General features: G+C 38.2%; 1 protein-coding gene across 1 annotated transcript in view; it reads right to left on the bottom strand.

The window, feature by feature from the left end:
- Window positions 1-15,500, bottom strand: part of LOC126473381 (dolichyl-phosphate beta-glucosyltransferase) — a 116,830-nt gene that overhangs the window by 21,878 nt on the left and 79,452 nt on the right. The window contains exon 5 of the mRNA XM_050100390.1: window positions 5,599-5,842. Within this exon, the coding sequence (XP_049956347.1) occupies window positions 5,599-5,842 (244 nt within the window). The remainder of the gene's footprint in view (window positions 1-5,598; window positions 5,843-15,500) is intronic.

Here is a 15,500-nt window from a genome sequence, read left to right as displayed (position 1 = left end):
CAAACATTTGCAATCTACTGTGTAATGAATGTCTTACATGATGCAGTACATCTGGTGTAATGTTGCCACAGGCTGCCTCAATACGTTTCATATCCTCTGGGGTTGTAGGCGCATCACGGTACACATTTTCCTTTAACGTACTCCACAGAAAGGTGTCTAAAGGTGTAAGATCAGGAGAACAGGCTGGCCAATTTATGCATCTGACAAATCCTATGAAACACCCATTGAACATTCTGTCAAGGGTCAGCCTAGTGTTCACTGCACAATGTGCAGGAGCACCATATCATGCTGATACCACATGCGTCTACATGTTTCCAGTGGGACATTTTCTAGCAATGTCAGCAGATCATTTCGTAGAGACTCGATGTATTTTGCAGCTGTTTAGGTGCCTTCAATGAAGTGAGGACCAATGAGATGGTAGCCAATTACTCTGCATCAAGCATTTACATTCCACAGTCAATGTCACTCTACTTGTCAAAGCCAGTGAGGATTGTTCATGGACCAATAATGCATGTTTTGTAAATTCACTGCACCATGGTTTGTGAAACATGCTTCATTGGTAAACAGGTTGAACTGCAACGCCTTCACTGTTAATGCCCATTGACAGAAATTCACTCGGTTATTAAAGTCATCTCCATGTAATTGCTGATGCAGCGACACATGATACAGGTGAAATTTGTGATGATGAAGTATGCGCATTACACTACTTTGACTCATTGCACTGCCTCTAGCAATGCCACGTGAACTCACGTGTGAGTCCATAGCAACAACAGCTAACATACCAACTGCACCTGCATCTCCTGTGATAGATTTGTTATGGACCCGTTTGTGTGTTGTGACCATACCTGTTGCACACAATTGTTTGTAGATGCTTTCAAATGCACGGCGCGTTGGATGATCTCTGTCCAGGTACCTTTCTGCATACAACCTGCACGCTGCAGCTGCATTTTGTCTACACTCACCATAGATGAGTATCATCTCTGTCCTTTCAGAGTTAGAATAAACCATTTTCGCAGTTCTGACAACACTGTACACACTGTTGTACTTGCGACCTTCTCACGTTCCTACTGTGCGTATTTTTCTTCTTATTTGTGTACAGTACACTATCACACAGTGTACTACAGTTATTCTGAGTACAAGGACTAATTCAGCAAGTGCAGCATGCAGACACTGAGACAGTCAAACTCGTAAACATTGTAGTCTTCGTAAACATACCCCTACAGATCTTGTTTGTTAAAACATGCAACTGAATGTCTGAGGTTTCAAGCATCAACTTTACATTACAAATTACTCCAGATGTACTTAACATTTTACAATGTAACAAACAGCATTGGTATTCGTTTCTATTTTCAGTTGTGCTAAAAATACTAACAGGTTTCAATTTAAAAAAAAAGCATAAGTCTGTACTGAAAATCAAACTTCCGTACATTTCTCAATGGTTTGTGTTAACCAATTCCATCAACCCCTCTCCTCACTTTTGGTCTATGGAATAGGTTATTCAGTGTTTGTTGTGGTTTGGGAGATGTTTCCAGTGGTAATGTTAGGTGACCCACCTTCTATTGCATTGTTATAAATGAGGGAGAAGATTGGAGTCTTGACCTAAAAATAATATGCTGAGGTGTAACATGTCATTTGTAGAATGAAATGTTCCACGTCCTTAATCTTCACTGGCCAATGAAAGATGTTCATAGGTTAAGATAGTTAGTACATAGGAAGTTTTGGGAAGTTTTTGAAGTTTTGTGAAGAACGGAGTTGGGCTGATACTGTGCTATTGGCACTTCTGTCTGCTGGGTGGAGTCATTTGTTCTGAGGAATAGCTAGCTGTCTTGTATCAATATGAATTCAGAGTTGGACACAGAATTAGCTAAGGAAGTCTTAGCCATAGAATAGTGCCTGAAGTAGAATTCCATTATCACAAATACAGTCTGATTTTTATTTCCCTTCTGCTTCCTTGGGATTTACACCAAGTTCCATACTTTGAAATACTTTCAGCTTGTAGCTGAGCTGCTGTCAGAGTACTACAAGCAGCCCATGCTAATTTCTCTCATTGATTGAGGTAAGAACCCTTGTCTTGTAAGTTGTCCTTCTACCTCCCTCTCAGGACATAATAAAGTTTGTTAATCTTACAAACATTCCTCTTATAGTTCTATCAAAAGGTTTAAATTATAGCTCCAGACCAATATTAGGACTTCCTATTCATAGACACAATGACTTGACAGTCAAAGTCATCACCATGTTAAAAACGCAGTTTCAGTCAGAAAGTAATCATAATAATGATAGCAGGACTATAGATAACTTAAATAAGAAGTTAAAGAGGTATAAAGCATTAATCATGAGGGCAGATAAGGACAGCACTGTGGTCACTTTATGTGGTGATGATTATGTCAATGAAACAGAAAAATTTTTCTCTGAAAAATGGATAAATAAAGTGAATGCCTTTCCAAAAAAAAGTTTCGTGCACTACTAATATGCAAAATTCAAGACTGATTTTCTACTCCCTAGTATGAGGAGGGAAAATAAGACATATATAGTCATCAACCCTCAAAGGCCAGACACACATGCACAGGTAAAGCTACATAAAAACGACAAAAACATGAGTCCTGTATCCAATAAGACACAGAGTACTAATGACCTGATAAATGCTACACTAGCACAAATGTTTTAGATACTACACACATTTTACAAGCAGTATTGTTCAAAAAATATGTTCGAGTTTGTTGACAAAGTTAAGGATATAGTCATACCAGCTCATTCCATCTTTGCAACCCCAGATGTGGTGAATTTATACACTAATTATGTCTGTCCATGAGACATTACAAATCATTAAGAACAAAATTATAAAACACTACAAAAAGGCTACAGCAGTAATAGCTGAATCAATGGAGCTTCTAGAACTTACATTATCCTACAACTGTTTCATGTTCCATGGTAAGATAGACCACCAATTAGAACGGCTAGCCATGTGAAATTCTCAGCATTATGGCTGAGATTTTCCATAATCATTTGGAACATCAATTTTTCACTGGCAACCCTGCAGTAGCCAGGAAAGTTCTCTATTATTACCGCGAAGTGGATGATGCCATTTTGTTAGTTAAAGGAGATCAAAGTAGTGCTAATGATACAGTGGAGAGTCCGAGTGCTACAGCTGAGCATGAAAATAAAGGAGTCATCAACTATCTCAACATTACAGTTACAAGAGACGTGGGTAAACACTGTGTTAGAGTGTACAGGAAAACAACCTGTGCAGACATTATAATTAACTCAAAGTCTTGGCATCCAAGAAAAATCAAGATACCATATTTTCAGTCCATGATTAATAGGTTATTAAAACTGCCACTAGGCGAGCACGAGATGAATAAAGAAATCGCTATTATAACGCAAGTTTCAGTGAGCACCAGTTATCCAGTCCCAACAATAACAAAGCTACTATAGAAAATTAAAAGTAAACAACAGTGTAAAATCAGTGGCAGTGCACTAACAGATGAAAGGGAAGACAAGAAAGTCATGTACTTCTCCATATGTTATAAAGGATGGGTTTCAGCCATTACTGCTAGACAACTTTGCAATAGCAATTTCTGTATAGGATTTAAAACTAATGACATTATCCATTTCAGACTGAGGTACCATCTGAACAGAAAAGCCTCAAAATTCATGGCAGCAGGCATAGACAAACTAAAGTCCAAGAGTTTACATAGGTCAAACAGGCACGATGTTTGAAGTCTGAAATATGTTTAAAAGAGCATGCTTTAATTCACAATAATAAAACAGCATTTGACGAACATCTTCTAACACCAAAGCATGCTGTTGGAACCATTGATATGCATTTGGAAGTACTGCAGAATGAACCTAAGGGACACCTCCTCTAAATGTCGGAAGAAAATGAGATTTTTACACATGACCTGCAAGAGCCTGGCAGCCCATTAAATCAGCAAAATGATTTTATCAATAGTACTTTTATTAGAAACTCTGAAGGCCTCTTTCAATTGTCCGTCTCGACGCATGACACATATGAGTAACAACCCCACTCACTGATAAGAGACAGCAAGTAGCACTTTGATTCATACACCATCCTGGCAGCAGCACAACGGCATGCACACTGGTTTCCGTAAATACTGTACAATTCTGTGCCATAGGCTACCACACAGAATCAAATGCAATTGCCATAACTGTTACATTCTGTTCTCTGTTAACTTTAGTTGCTGAACAGTTTCGCTTTTATAATTTATTGTTTTACACTATTCATCATTTTATACCTCTTTTCTTTTTAATTTTAATATTTAATGACACTTAAGTCAGTTCTTGGTACTATACTATACATAATTTCACTTCTATAATTTTACAATCTTTATGTCTTTTACTATTTATGCATCCATTCTTCTATAATTTTAATATTTCAATGAGAATTTTTATAAAATTTTACTTTTTATACCTTCAGAGCAAGACTTTATGGTTTTACACTTTCAGTGTTTCACACTAAACATTTTAAGATGTTATTTAAGGTTTAGTTACTTTATTTCCACTTTTATAATTTAGGCACTATTTTATCCCTTTTACAATTTTTATGCAGCCCTTGGTCTATGCTTTTAATATTTTAATGAGAAATTTATACATAATTGCATTTCTGCAATTTTAGTGTAAGACCCTCTATTGTTAAACCTGTAACATCCCTACCACTAGCCCTCATCCCCCATCCCCTACTCCCTGCCGTCTTTTACCACTCTCGTTACCCTTTGCACTATTTTATAATTTTATGCTGCTTACAGTTTATGCACTCATTATTCTACACTGTTAACATTTTAATGAGTATTTTTACATAATTATACTTTTTTTATAATTTTAGCAACACTGTTTTTGCTAAACTCGTGACATCCCTACCACTCTCCCTCCTGCTCCCTCTCGCCCCTCTCAATCACCATTGCTTCATTTTTCCTTTTCCTCCCCTCTCCCCTTCCCTACTCCCCTACCACCACCAGATATCTATTTAAAACACTGATCACATCTGCAAACCACAGTATCCTGAGATGAGTTTCTGAACAGACAAGCCAGATTGCTGTTGCAAAATTCATGTACATTTTTCTGCTTATTGCACAATATTAAATGATAAATATTTAGTTTCATTTTTTTCAGATCTGAAGATGATCCAGAGTGATCAAACCACATCATATAATTATAAATACATAACTGATACTGAAGAAACAACAACAACTGCTTTAAATATCAATACACCTGCTGATTCTCTTGGGACAAATATGTCAACTATACAGCAGTACTCAATAAAAGTTGATCATCATCTATTTAAAGTTAAACTTGATTATGTTAAGATATTAAGTCGCTGTTTACTCTAAATGTACCTAGAGATTACCTAAAAATACAAAGCAATGTAAAATATAGGTAACTTAATAAGGTTTGCTAAAAATGATTTTGTTTACTTTAATTATTTCAGGAAAGTGCAAATAACAAGAGTCAATCCAGGAGTCAGGTGGAATAAATCTAGGTCAAAATTCTTTGTTACTGTTCATCACTTTGCAGACTGTAGTGATCTTACAGAAACACAAAAAGAAAAAAATTGATTATCTGGTTAAGCTTAATACCACTCACCAACGCTCAACATGCATGTTGTGAAAACACACTCTGGCAGTTTCACGGGTAAACAGTTTAAATCCACATTGTGTATCACGAATCCCTCTCACAGCAAACAGCCAGACAAGAAAATGAAATCCATGCATCAGTAACGTGCGAAACATGGACCGGGTAGCAATGGCCTCCTCCTCCAAGTGTGCACGTGATCCACATACTACAGCTATTCTACCTTCAACACCATCTGGTTCCTTTGTGTAGTCACCTAGCAACAAACAATAAAACTCAAATACTGTTTTTTTTTTCCGAGGAACAATACAAAAATTACTACTACTACTACTATTGCTATATAACATCATAATCTTCCTAAACTCCTTCACTGCTATGATAACAATCACAGATATGTCCAAAAAATATCTAAGAAAACACGCAGAGAGAGAATGGCGAAATTGAGAAGACTCATTTTGCTACTAGATATTAAAATAACTTACATAAAGTTTGATTAATAAGACATGTTTGTTTTCTCTCCTTTTGAATCTACATGTTGTTGTTGTTGTTGTGGTCTTCAGTCCTGAGACTGGTTTGATACAGCTCTCCATGCTACTCTATACTGTGCAAGCTTCTTCATCTCCTAGTACCTACGGCAGCCTACATCCTTCTGAATCTGCTTAGTGTATTCATCTCTTGGTCTCCCTCTACGATTTTTACCCTCCACGCTGCACTCCAGTACTAAATTGGTGATCCCTTGATGCCTCAGAACATGTCCTACCAACAGATCCCTTCTTCTGGTCAAGTTGTGCCACAAACTCCTCTTCTCCCCAATTCTATTCAATACCTCCTCATTAGTTATGTGATCTACCCATCTAATCTTGAGCATTCTTCTGTAGCACCACATTTCGAAAGCTTCTATTCTCTCCTTGTCTAAACTATTTATCGTCCATGTTTCACTTCCATACATGGCTACACTCCAAACAAATACTTTCAGAAACGGCTTCCTGACACTTAAATCTATACTCAATGTTAACAAATTTCTCTTCTTCAGAAACACTTTCCTTGCCATTGCCAGTCTACATTTTGTATCCTCTCTACTTCAATCATCATCAGATATTTTGCTCCCCAAATAGCAAAACTCCTTTACTACTTTAAGTGTCTCATATCCTAATCTAACTACCTCAGCATCACCTGACTTAATTCGACTACATTCCATTATCCTTGTTTAGCTTTTGTTCATGTTCATCTTACACCCTCCTTTCAAGACACTGTCCAATCCGTTCAACTGCTCTTCCAAGCCCTTTGCTGTCTCTGACAGAATTACAATGTCATCGGCGAACCTCAAAGGTTTTATTTCTTCTCCATGGATTTTAATACCTACTCCAAATTTTTCTTTTGTTTCCTTTACTGCTTGCTCAATATACAGATTGAATAGCATCGGGGAGAGGCTACAACCATGTCTCACTCCATTCCCAACTACTGCTTCTCTTTCATGCCCCTCAACTCTTATAGCTGCCATCTGGTTTCTGTACAAATTGTAAATAGCCTTTCGCTCCCTATATTTTACCCCGGCCACCTTTAGAATTTGAAAGAGAGTATTCCAATCAACATTGTCAAAAGCTTTCTCTACGTCTACAAATGCTAGAAACGTAGGTTTGCCTTTCCTTAATCTTTCTTCTAAGATAAGTCATAGGGTCAGTATTGCCTCACATGTTCCAACATTTCTACGGAATCCAAACTGATCTTCCCCGAGGTCGGCTTCTATCAGTTTTTCCATTCGTCTGTAAAGAATTCGTGTTAGTATTTTGCAGCTGTGACTTGTTAAACTGATAGTTCGGTAATTTTCACATCTGTCAACACCTGCTTTCTTTGGGATTGGAATTATTATATTATTCTTGAAGTCTGAGGGAATTTCGCCTGTCTCATACCTCTTGCTCACCAGATGGTAGAGTTTTGTCAGGACTGGCTCTCCCAAGGCCGTCAGTAGTTCCAATGGAATGTTGTCTACTCCAGGGGCCTTTTTTCGACTTAGGTCTTTCAGTGCTCTGTCAAACTCTTCACGCAGTATCATATCTCGCATTTCATCTTCATCTACATCCTCTTCCGTTTCCAGAATATTGTCCTCAAGTACATCGCCCTTGTATAGACCCTCTATATACTCCTTCCACCTTTCTGCTTTCCCCTCTTTGCTTAGAACTGGGTTTCCATCTGAGCTCTTGATATTCATGCAAATGGTTCTCTTTTCTCCAAAGGTCTCTTTAATTTTCCTGTAGGCAGTATCTACCTTAGCCCTCATGAGATAAGCCTCTACATCCTTACATTTGTCCTCTACACAATCTACATGAATTTCTAATTTCCAGTTATGTCTGAGCGTGATTTGGTGAGGACATCTGCGTCAGAAAACCAGAAAACAGAACACACTCTGAAACATAGCTCCAGAAACAATCAACATAACAACTATCTCAGTATCTTATAGTGTGGCATTTGCTGTGAGTAGATTTCTGCAGAATGCACTGTTATTCATTTAACGAAATATTCTTATTTCTCATGTTTGCACAATAAATCTGTTAATGACTTCAGCTGCATTACTCCAGAAAATAATCACATAAAACAATATGGTGAATGGTAATATACGAAATAAGACTGGATTTTGTGTACACAATAACATAGTACTAGATACTTGTAAGTACAACCCATGCCAAACTGAGTTTTTTTACTGTATTATTCTCGTAGTCCTTTCAACTGGTTAATTCTCTGAAAACTAGACACATTGAAGGTAATTGCTGTTGCAGCTGTATGCAGTTTTATGCGTACAAGCTTCATTACACAATAGCATCAGTAAGTTTCAAAGACAAGTAAAACTGTCTCTCTTGACTCAACAGTGGGTTTTTCACATTTAGTGATGGAGTGCAGATGACCCTGAGTGTTCATTTCTGTCAGTAGTCATGGACACATATTAGGATGTGTACTCACACTGAATTATTCTTGAAATTACAGGAATGAGAATTAATTTCATCATCTAGACCATAGTCCAAAGTAAAAGCAGGACTCATAAAAAGTTTATTTAAATGTTGTAGCATAATGAAATGAGTAGTTTGCTCATTAAACAAAGGAAAGGCAATCACTCTTCTTGGACAGAAACTGGAAGAAGACCAAGAACAAGATGGAGAGCTCAGGTGAGGGAAGATTTGAACCAAAGAGGATTACAATGGGAGGAAATGTGAACAACAGTCTTTGCACGAAATGAGAAGATTGGAAGAGGCGCTGTGAATGACTTGCATAAGAAGAAGAAGAAGAAGAAGAAGAAGGACTCACCTTTAGCAGATTGAGGTGTGGCAACCAGACACACACATAACCGAACACAGTATTAACAAGCTTTTGAATTCTGGCTCTCCTTCTCGCACAATGTCCACACTTCCACACACACCGTACACAAACTGAACACAAGAGGTTTGATTTAGTGTGTCACCAATAAAAAACTCTGTTAGGTGTAGGATACAGCTCTTTGTTCAACACTGCATAATATTTTGTAAGCTGTCTACATGATCCCTTGTGCATCGAATCAAGTTTGCCCATATTCTTTGTTTCATCTAGTGAAATTTCATTTAGGCCCCTAATTAGTATAGCCACAAATTTTATCCCCTCTCTCATTCCACCCAATACAACTCCTCAATGCAGTCAAGTTGCAACCCCAACATTGCGTATTCAGCCAGCACAATATACATGTACAGGTGTGTGGGTGGGTGCATGTGTGCGCACACACATGCAATCCAGCTAAAAAAAATGTCAAAATGCCAGCAAGTTTTCTGTCCTGCTTATGTGTCTGTCAATAATGCAACAGCTCTACTGCTTGGTGAATTGTTACCTTTGTCCCTAAATTGTTTATGTTTCACCAGGATTTTCCATTGCCATATGTTATAGCACTGGGAGAGCACTTAAAGATCTTTAATGTTAGGGCCACCTTTCAAGATTTTACAAAACAAAGAAAGAAAACTTTGTGGTGAAAATTTTTTATTGCTTGCCAAAACATTCACCTTTGGAATTTATACAGTTTTGCATGCATTAAAATTAATTTTGGTAACATTTTTTCCCACTGTGTTTGCATCTAAAAAATCTGGTTTTGGAAGGATTCAACATGTCCTTTAGATGACAAAAATCTCCATTCATACATTTTTAATAACATAATGGAATAAAAAGAAGTCATTAAGCAATAATTCAGATAAATAAGGGCAATGAAATATTAATTTCATGATTTTCTCCTTCAAATAATCAATTGCCTGACAGACACCACTGTGATGATAAAGAACAACACATTTTTGGTTATTTTCCCGATTTTATCTCTTCAGTAATGGACAAATTCCAGTTTAGACACAGAACAAGTGATCATTTTCATGTAAGTGCTTCACGAACAAACAACTTTTCTTAGTTTCAGCTACACTTGGAGCAACCAAACAGCTGATTTCAGCTTCATTTCCAGGGAGTATGAATATATCCAATTTTCATCTCCTGCTATGAAGCTGAATACAGATTTTGCATTTCCTTGGTTGAATTATTTGAGAATTTCCTTACAATTGACAAATTAACATTTTTGAGCTTTGGCAAAACTATGTGGAAGCTATCAAAAACAGATCTTTTTCACAGCTGAATGTTCATGCAAAATCTAATTTACTGCAATTTTCGAGATGCCTATCAATGTCTTTCAGAACGACTACTGATTTTGATCTACCTTTTCTGAACGCGAATCATAAAAAATCACCAAAAGGAAAGCTTCATGCGAAATCTACATTTCTTTAGAATACTGTTTCTTTAAAAATTCATGGTAAACTAACTATTTGGCCAATTTCTTAGCTGACATATTTTAAGACAATAACACTGCCACATTTCAATAGTGCCACCTATAGTTAAGTCAGCATGAGTTGATCCCTGACAGCTGCAGAGGACTGCGTGTGGCAGATACATGGGACTACGTCAACTGATAATGTAACGCAATTTTGTAAACGGCTCTAAGCAAATGCCTTCATGTTGTCAGGGCTCCATAGCCAGCTAGTGTTTTTGCCTGCAGCCACTAGCACTTCACAGCTGAAAGCTGCCAACAATGCTGCAAGCTGTCAAGGATCTTCTTAGACGGCCTTGGCTATAGTGGTTGTTTATATAAACACGTGGCTCCTAAAAGACAAATTTAGAAAGGTCAAGAATGAGAACAAAGGCATTACAAAACACAAAATCTTGGTGCAGCTTCTCTGTGCAATTTTACCTCATAGGACATGAAATTGTGTTGCGTACACAGTCAAGATGTTGATGATTCATTCTTTCATTCACGCACACCTCACATGTATGTGGAATGAATCAAGCAGTACATTAACAGACAGAAGCAGGCGTTGCAGGCTACTTATGTAAAGTACGCTAACAATAAATTCTGACCAATTCTAAGTTACTCACAATTATAATTATGGGAACTATTTAAAGATTAGTTTGTATGTGTATATGTATCTTGGGAGGAAAACATTTGTAATAAAGTTCTTGGAGAATGTAAATACTTTAATTTGAAGAAAGAGAACTTCTCAGGCAAGATCGCATGTGTAAAATCGCCTTACTTGGTGCTTTTGCACCAGTAATGTACTGTATGATCTGTAATACGGCATGGATGAACTTGGCGTAGCACTTTGTAAATACTGGTTTACCTTTTAACATACTGTACATACTAGTTTTAACTTTGACATGCCAGTGCATCTTACATCAACTATCGAGCGAATTAAAATTTGAAGAAAATTTATATGTCAAACTGGGTACAGTTATTAGCCCATACTAGGATCAGATGATGGTTACTCTGTTTACCAAAACCAGTTGTCATAAATAAATGTGGGATACCGTCTTTCTTCTAGTTGATTATTTACAGGTCACCCCTTATTACTCAGCATGAGATTTTTTAGGATTTTAGGATTTTAGGATTAAAGGAGAACACTCGTCGAAAGACAGAAGCACTTAGTTCTCATTCCACGTGGGAAAAAATATATATAAAAACAAAGATGAGGTGACTTACCGAACGAAAGCGCTGGCAGGTCGATAGACACACAAACAAACACAAACATACACACAAAATTCTAGCTTTCGCAACCAACGGTTGCCTCATCAGGAAAGAGGGAAGGAGAGGGAAAGACGAAAGGATGTGGGTTTTAAGGGAGAGGGTAAGGAGTCATTCCAATCCCGGGAGCGGAAAGACTTTGCCCAAACTCTTTGCCTTTACAAATGTCTGCTTGTGTCTGTATGTGTGGATGGATATGTGTGTATGTGTGTGTGCGCGAGTGTATACCTGTCCTTTTTTCCCCCTAAGGTAAGTCTTTCCGCTCCCGGGATTGGAATGACTCCTTACCCTCTCCCTTAAAACCCACATCCTTTCGTCTTTCCCTCTCCTTCCCTCTTTCCTGATGAGGCAACCATTGGTTGTGAAAGCTAGAATTTTGTGTGTATGTTTGTGTTTGTTTGTGTGTCTATCAACCTGCCAGCGCTTTCGTTCGGTAAGTCACCTCATCTTTGTTTTTTTTTATATATATACACACACACACACACACACACACACACACACACACACACACACACACACACAAAGATGATGTGACTTACCAAACGAAAGCACTGGCACGTCGATACACACACAAACAAACACAAATATTCACACAAAATTCAAGCTTTCGCAACCAACAGTTGCTTCGTCAGGAAAGAGGGAAGGAGAGGGAAAGATGAAAGGATGTGGGTTTTAAGGGAGAGGGTAAGGAGTAATTCCAATTCCGGGAGCGGAAAGACTTACCTTAGGGGGGAAAAAGAACAAGTATACACTCGCACACACACACACATATCCATCCGCATATACACAGACACAAGCAGACATTTGTAAAGGCAAAGAGTTTGGGCAAAGTCTTTCCGCTCCTGGGATTGGAATGACTCCTTACTCTCTCCCTTAAAACCCACATCCTTTCGTCTTTCCCTCTCCTTCCCTCTTTCCTGATGAAGCAACCGTTGGTTGCGAAAGCTTGAATTTTGTGTGTTTGTTTGTGTGTCTATCGACGTGCCAGCGCTTTCGTTTGGTAAGTCACATCATCTTTGTTTTTAGATATATTTTTCCCACGTGGAATGTTTCCCTCTGTTATATATATACACTGTGCTGGCCAGACTAATAATACCAATGCTATTTTGCAGCAGGTAGGCTAATTGTGGAGAGGGTAGTGTCGGGTAGGATGTATAGAAGGAGAGGGTGGCGAGAGGCACGGAGAGGGACAGGGGATTTGTGGCTAACAGCTTGGAGTTAGCCAGCTAGGAATGCAGGAGGGAGGAGTGGCAGGTATATGGGCCTGCACAATTGTACAATGCAGCAGAAGCAGCACACGATGAAGGCAATGTGTGGACACGAATGGCTGGGGGTGACACGACAGAGGAAGGGGAAACTGTTGGGTGGAGAGTGCAAGCTAGCAAGTTTTCTTTTCTTTGTGTGTGCCTATCAATAACTTAACACTTCTGTTTTTTGGTGAGAGGTCTACTTTAATCCTAAAGTATTTGGGAAGAAAACAGCCGCTTAAAAATAACAGCTGTTATACTAATCATCTGCTGTTTTTATCTAATACATCAAACAAAGTATTTACATAATTTTACACAAACAACTAGCAGCTCTTAATATACTGGCTGTGCCAAGCACTGTTGAATACAAGCACTACAATTATGTAGAATTTACATCACTGGGTCCAAATATTATATACAAAGAATGACTATATTCTTTTCCTTTGTTTTTGAATAACTGAGGACTTTCAATTTCCTGCCTGATGTTTACTGCCAACTTGTTACTGACTTCTGTGCCACAGTAAAAAACCCCATTATGAACTCTAGATAAGGGGGCATACTCTGTATGGAAATCATTTTTAGTCCTAGTTTTGGGGTTGTGCATTGCCTTTGTGAACCCAAAGTCACCCTTGTTATTAACCAGAGATACAATTAGGCAAAATGTTGAGTTACAAACTTCATGAAATGTTCACATGTCCCACTTCTGTAAACTAAATACTTTTCTAAGCTCACTTGCACTTGTAGTGTGAGGCTCTATGAGTCCACATTCCATTCCGCATCATTCCACCTCAGTGATGGTTACTGAATATTTTGGTTGCATGTGATTGATTTGTGAGCTACTGTGATATGGATTTATTCAAATTCAAAAAAGGAGTAGTGATGTGGAACATATATTTGCTTTGCACATAATCAATTTCATTACATAATATGAGCTCGAATTCTGTACCAGAGGGTGTATGCATGGAAGCAATCAGAGCCAACATAGCAGACCTTACAGTGTATTCTCACTGGAAAGGGGTACACGGCCATCAGGAAGATTTCAGATCATTGATAGAATAATACTGCCACAGACTCCCCAAGTTAAAATGAAGTTTCCCTGCAATTACAGGACCAACACTTTCACATGAGTGGGGGAAGAATGCAAAGTAGTGTGAAGCTACTTAATTTCTGACACGCTCTACAGAGAGTTTCAGAGCAGAATGTGAGACAAGTACTTAAGGGAAAAGATTTACACAAAATAGCAGTTTCTCTCCACTAAAACTAGGATAAATCTTCTGGTTTTTTTTTTTTTTTTTTGGGAGGCATGCCTCAGGACCACACACTCAATGGAAGCCGATAAAACCAACAATTTATGACGAGAATCCATTTACTAATTATGACAAGAGCTACAGAGAAGCTATCAGACTCTCCCTCATGTTGTATTACACAAAAGGCAGCTTCAACATTGATGAATCATCCAAATAGGTACAGCAATGCCACCCCTTGGTGTTACAGGTTGAGGCGCAGCTTTGCACCTTGTTTCACATCTCACAAAACTGTCTGATGTGCGAGGGCTTCATGTTAGCATTTTACTGGCAGTAACTAAAACCAGTGAAGCCACTGGGTTTCAGTAAATAATGTTAAGGCTATAATATTTGATGAAATTTTGCAAGTCATGAAATAATGTGTAACACTAACAAGGTAAGATTAACATTTGGCTCTCACTGCTTCTGTACCTGGCACATTTGTAATTGAGGAATAGTACTTTGTATTGTTTTATAAAAATGAAAATAACCAATTTTTGACAATATAATGTAATTGGATAGATAAAAAAATCTACTCACCAAGCGGCAGCACGAGAACACACATATAAAAAAGTGTTTTATGTATGCAAGCTTTCTGTGCCAGTGGCTCCTTCTTCTGGCAGAAAGGTTGAAAGGGAAGGAAGAGGTATTCTCATCCTGTCCAGTATGACTCCCCTGACCCATGGTTCTGGGTGACTTTTCCGAACTCTACCCGTTTTCATTCACCCCTCTTCCTTCCCTTTCAACCCTCCAGCTGGAAGAGGGAGCCACGAGCTCCAAAAGCTTGCATGTGTAAAACTTTTTTTTATATGTGTATTCTCGTGCTGCTGCTTTGTTTGTATTTTTTTTTTTAGGTAGCCACAGCTCTTCAAGGTAAATAGTTTCCTTTCAAAAGTCAAATTTATTCTGACTTGTGCATGAATCAAAACCTTTCATCAAAAATGCAAGGGTTTCTCACTGCTTTAACTATGCTATAGAGAGATCATACTGTGTGCTTGTGCTTTTTGAAAATGAGATGCACGTAGAAACTTCAGTCAGTGGGATGATATGCAGCGCCAAGGTAAGCGGATTTAAGTGGGGGTCCATTACCACACTATCTGGGCACCAGCAAGATGTAGCTACATGTCTTACCCACTCACCTTATCACAGAGGTAAAGGCACACTATGCTACAATTTGGTGCATTGGCCAGGAAATGTTTAATTCATTGTTTTCATATTTTATGCTTGCAGGTAATAAATGTTTCCACACTGTTTGGATGTGGTGCTCGGAGTCAGAATAGACACATAATATGACTGAGCAAACTGACTCACACATTACCA

Source organism: Schistocerca serialis, chromosome 4 (assembly GCF_023864345.2).
Source record: "Schistocerca serialis cubense isolate TAMUIC-IGC-003099 chromosome 4, iqSchSeri2.2, whole genome shotgun sequence".
Classification (NCBI taxonomy): Eukaryota; Metazoa; Arthropoda; class Insecta; order Orthoptera; family Acrididae; genus Schistocerca; species Schistocerca serialis.
The sequence above is the reverse complement of the archived record's forward strand: the minus strand, read 5'-3'. Positions and strand labels throughout refer to the sequence as shown.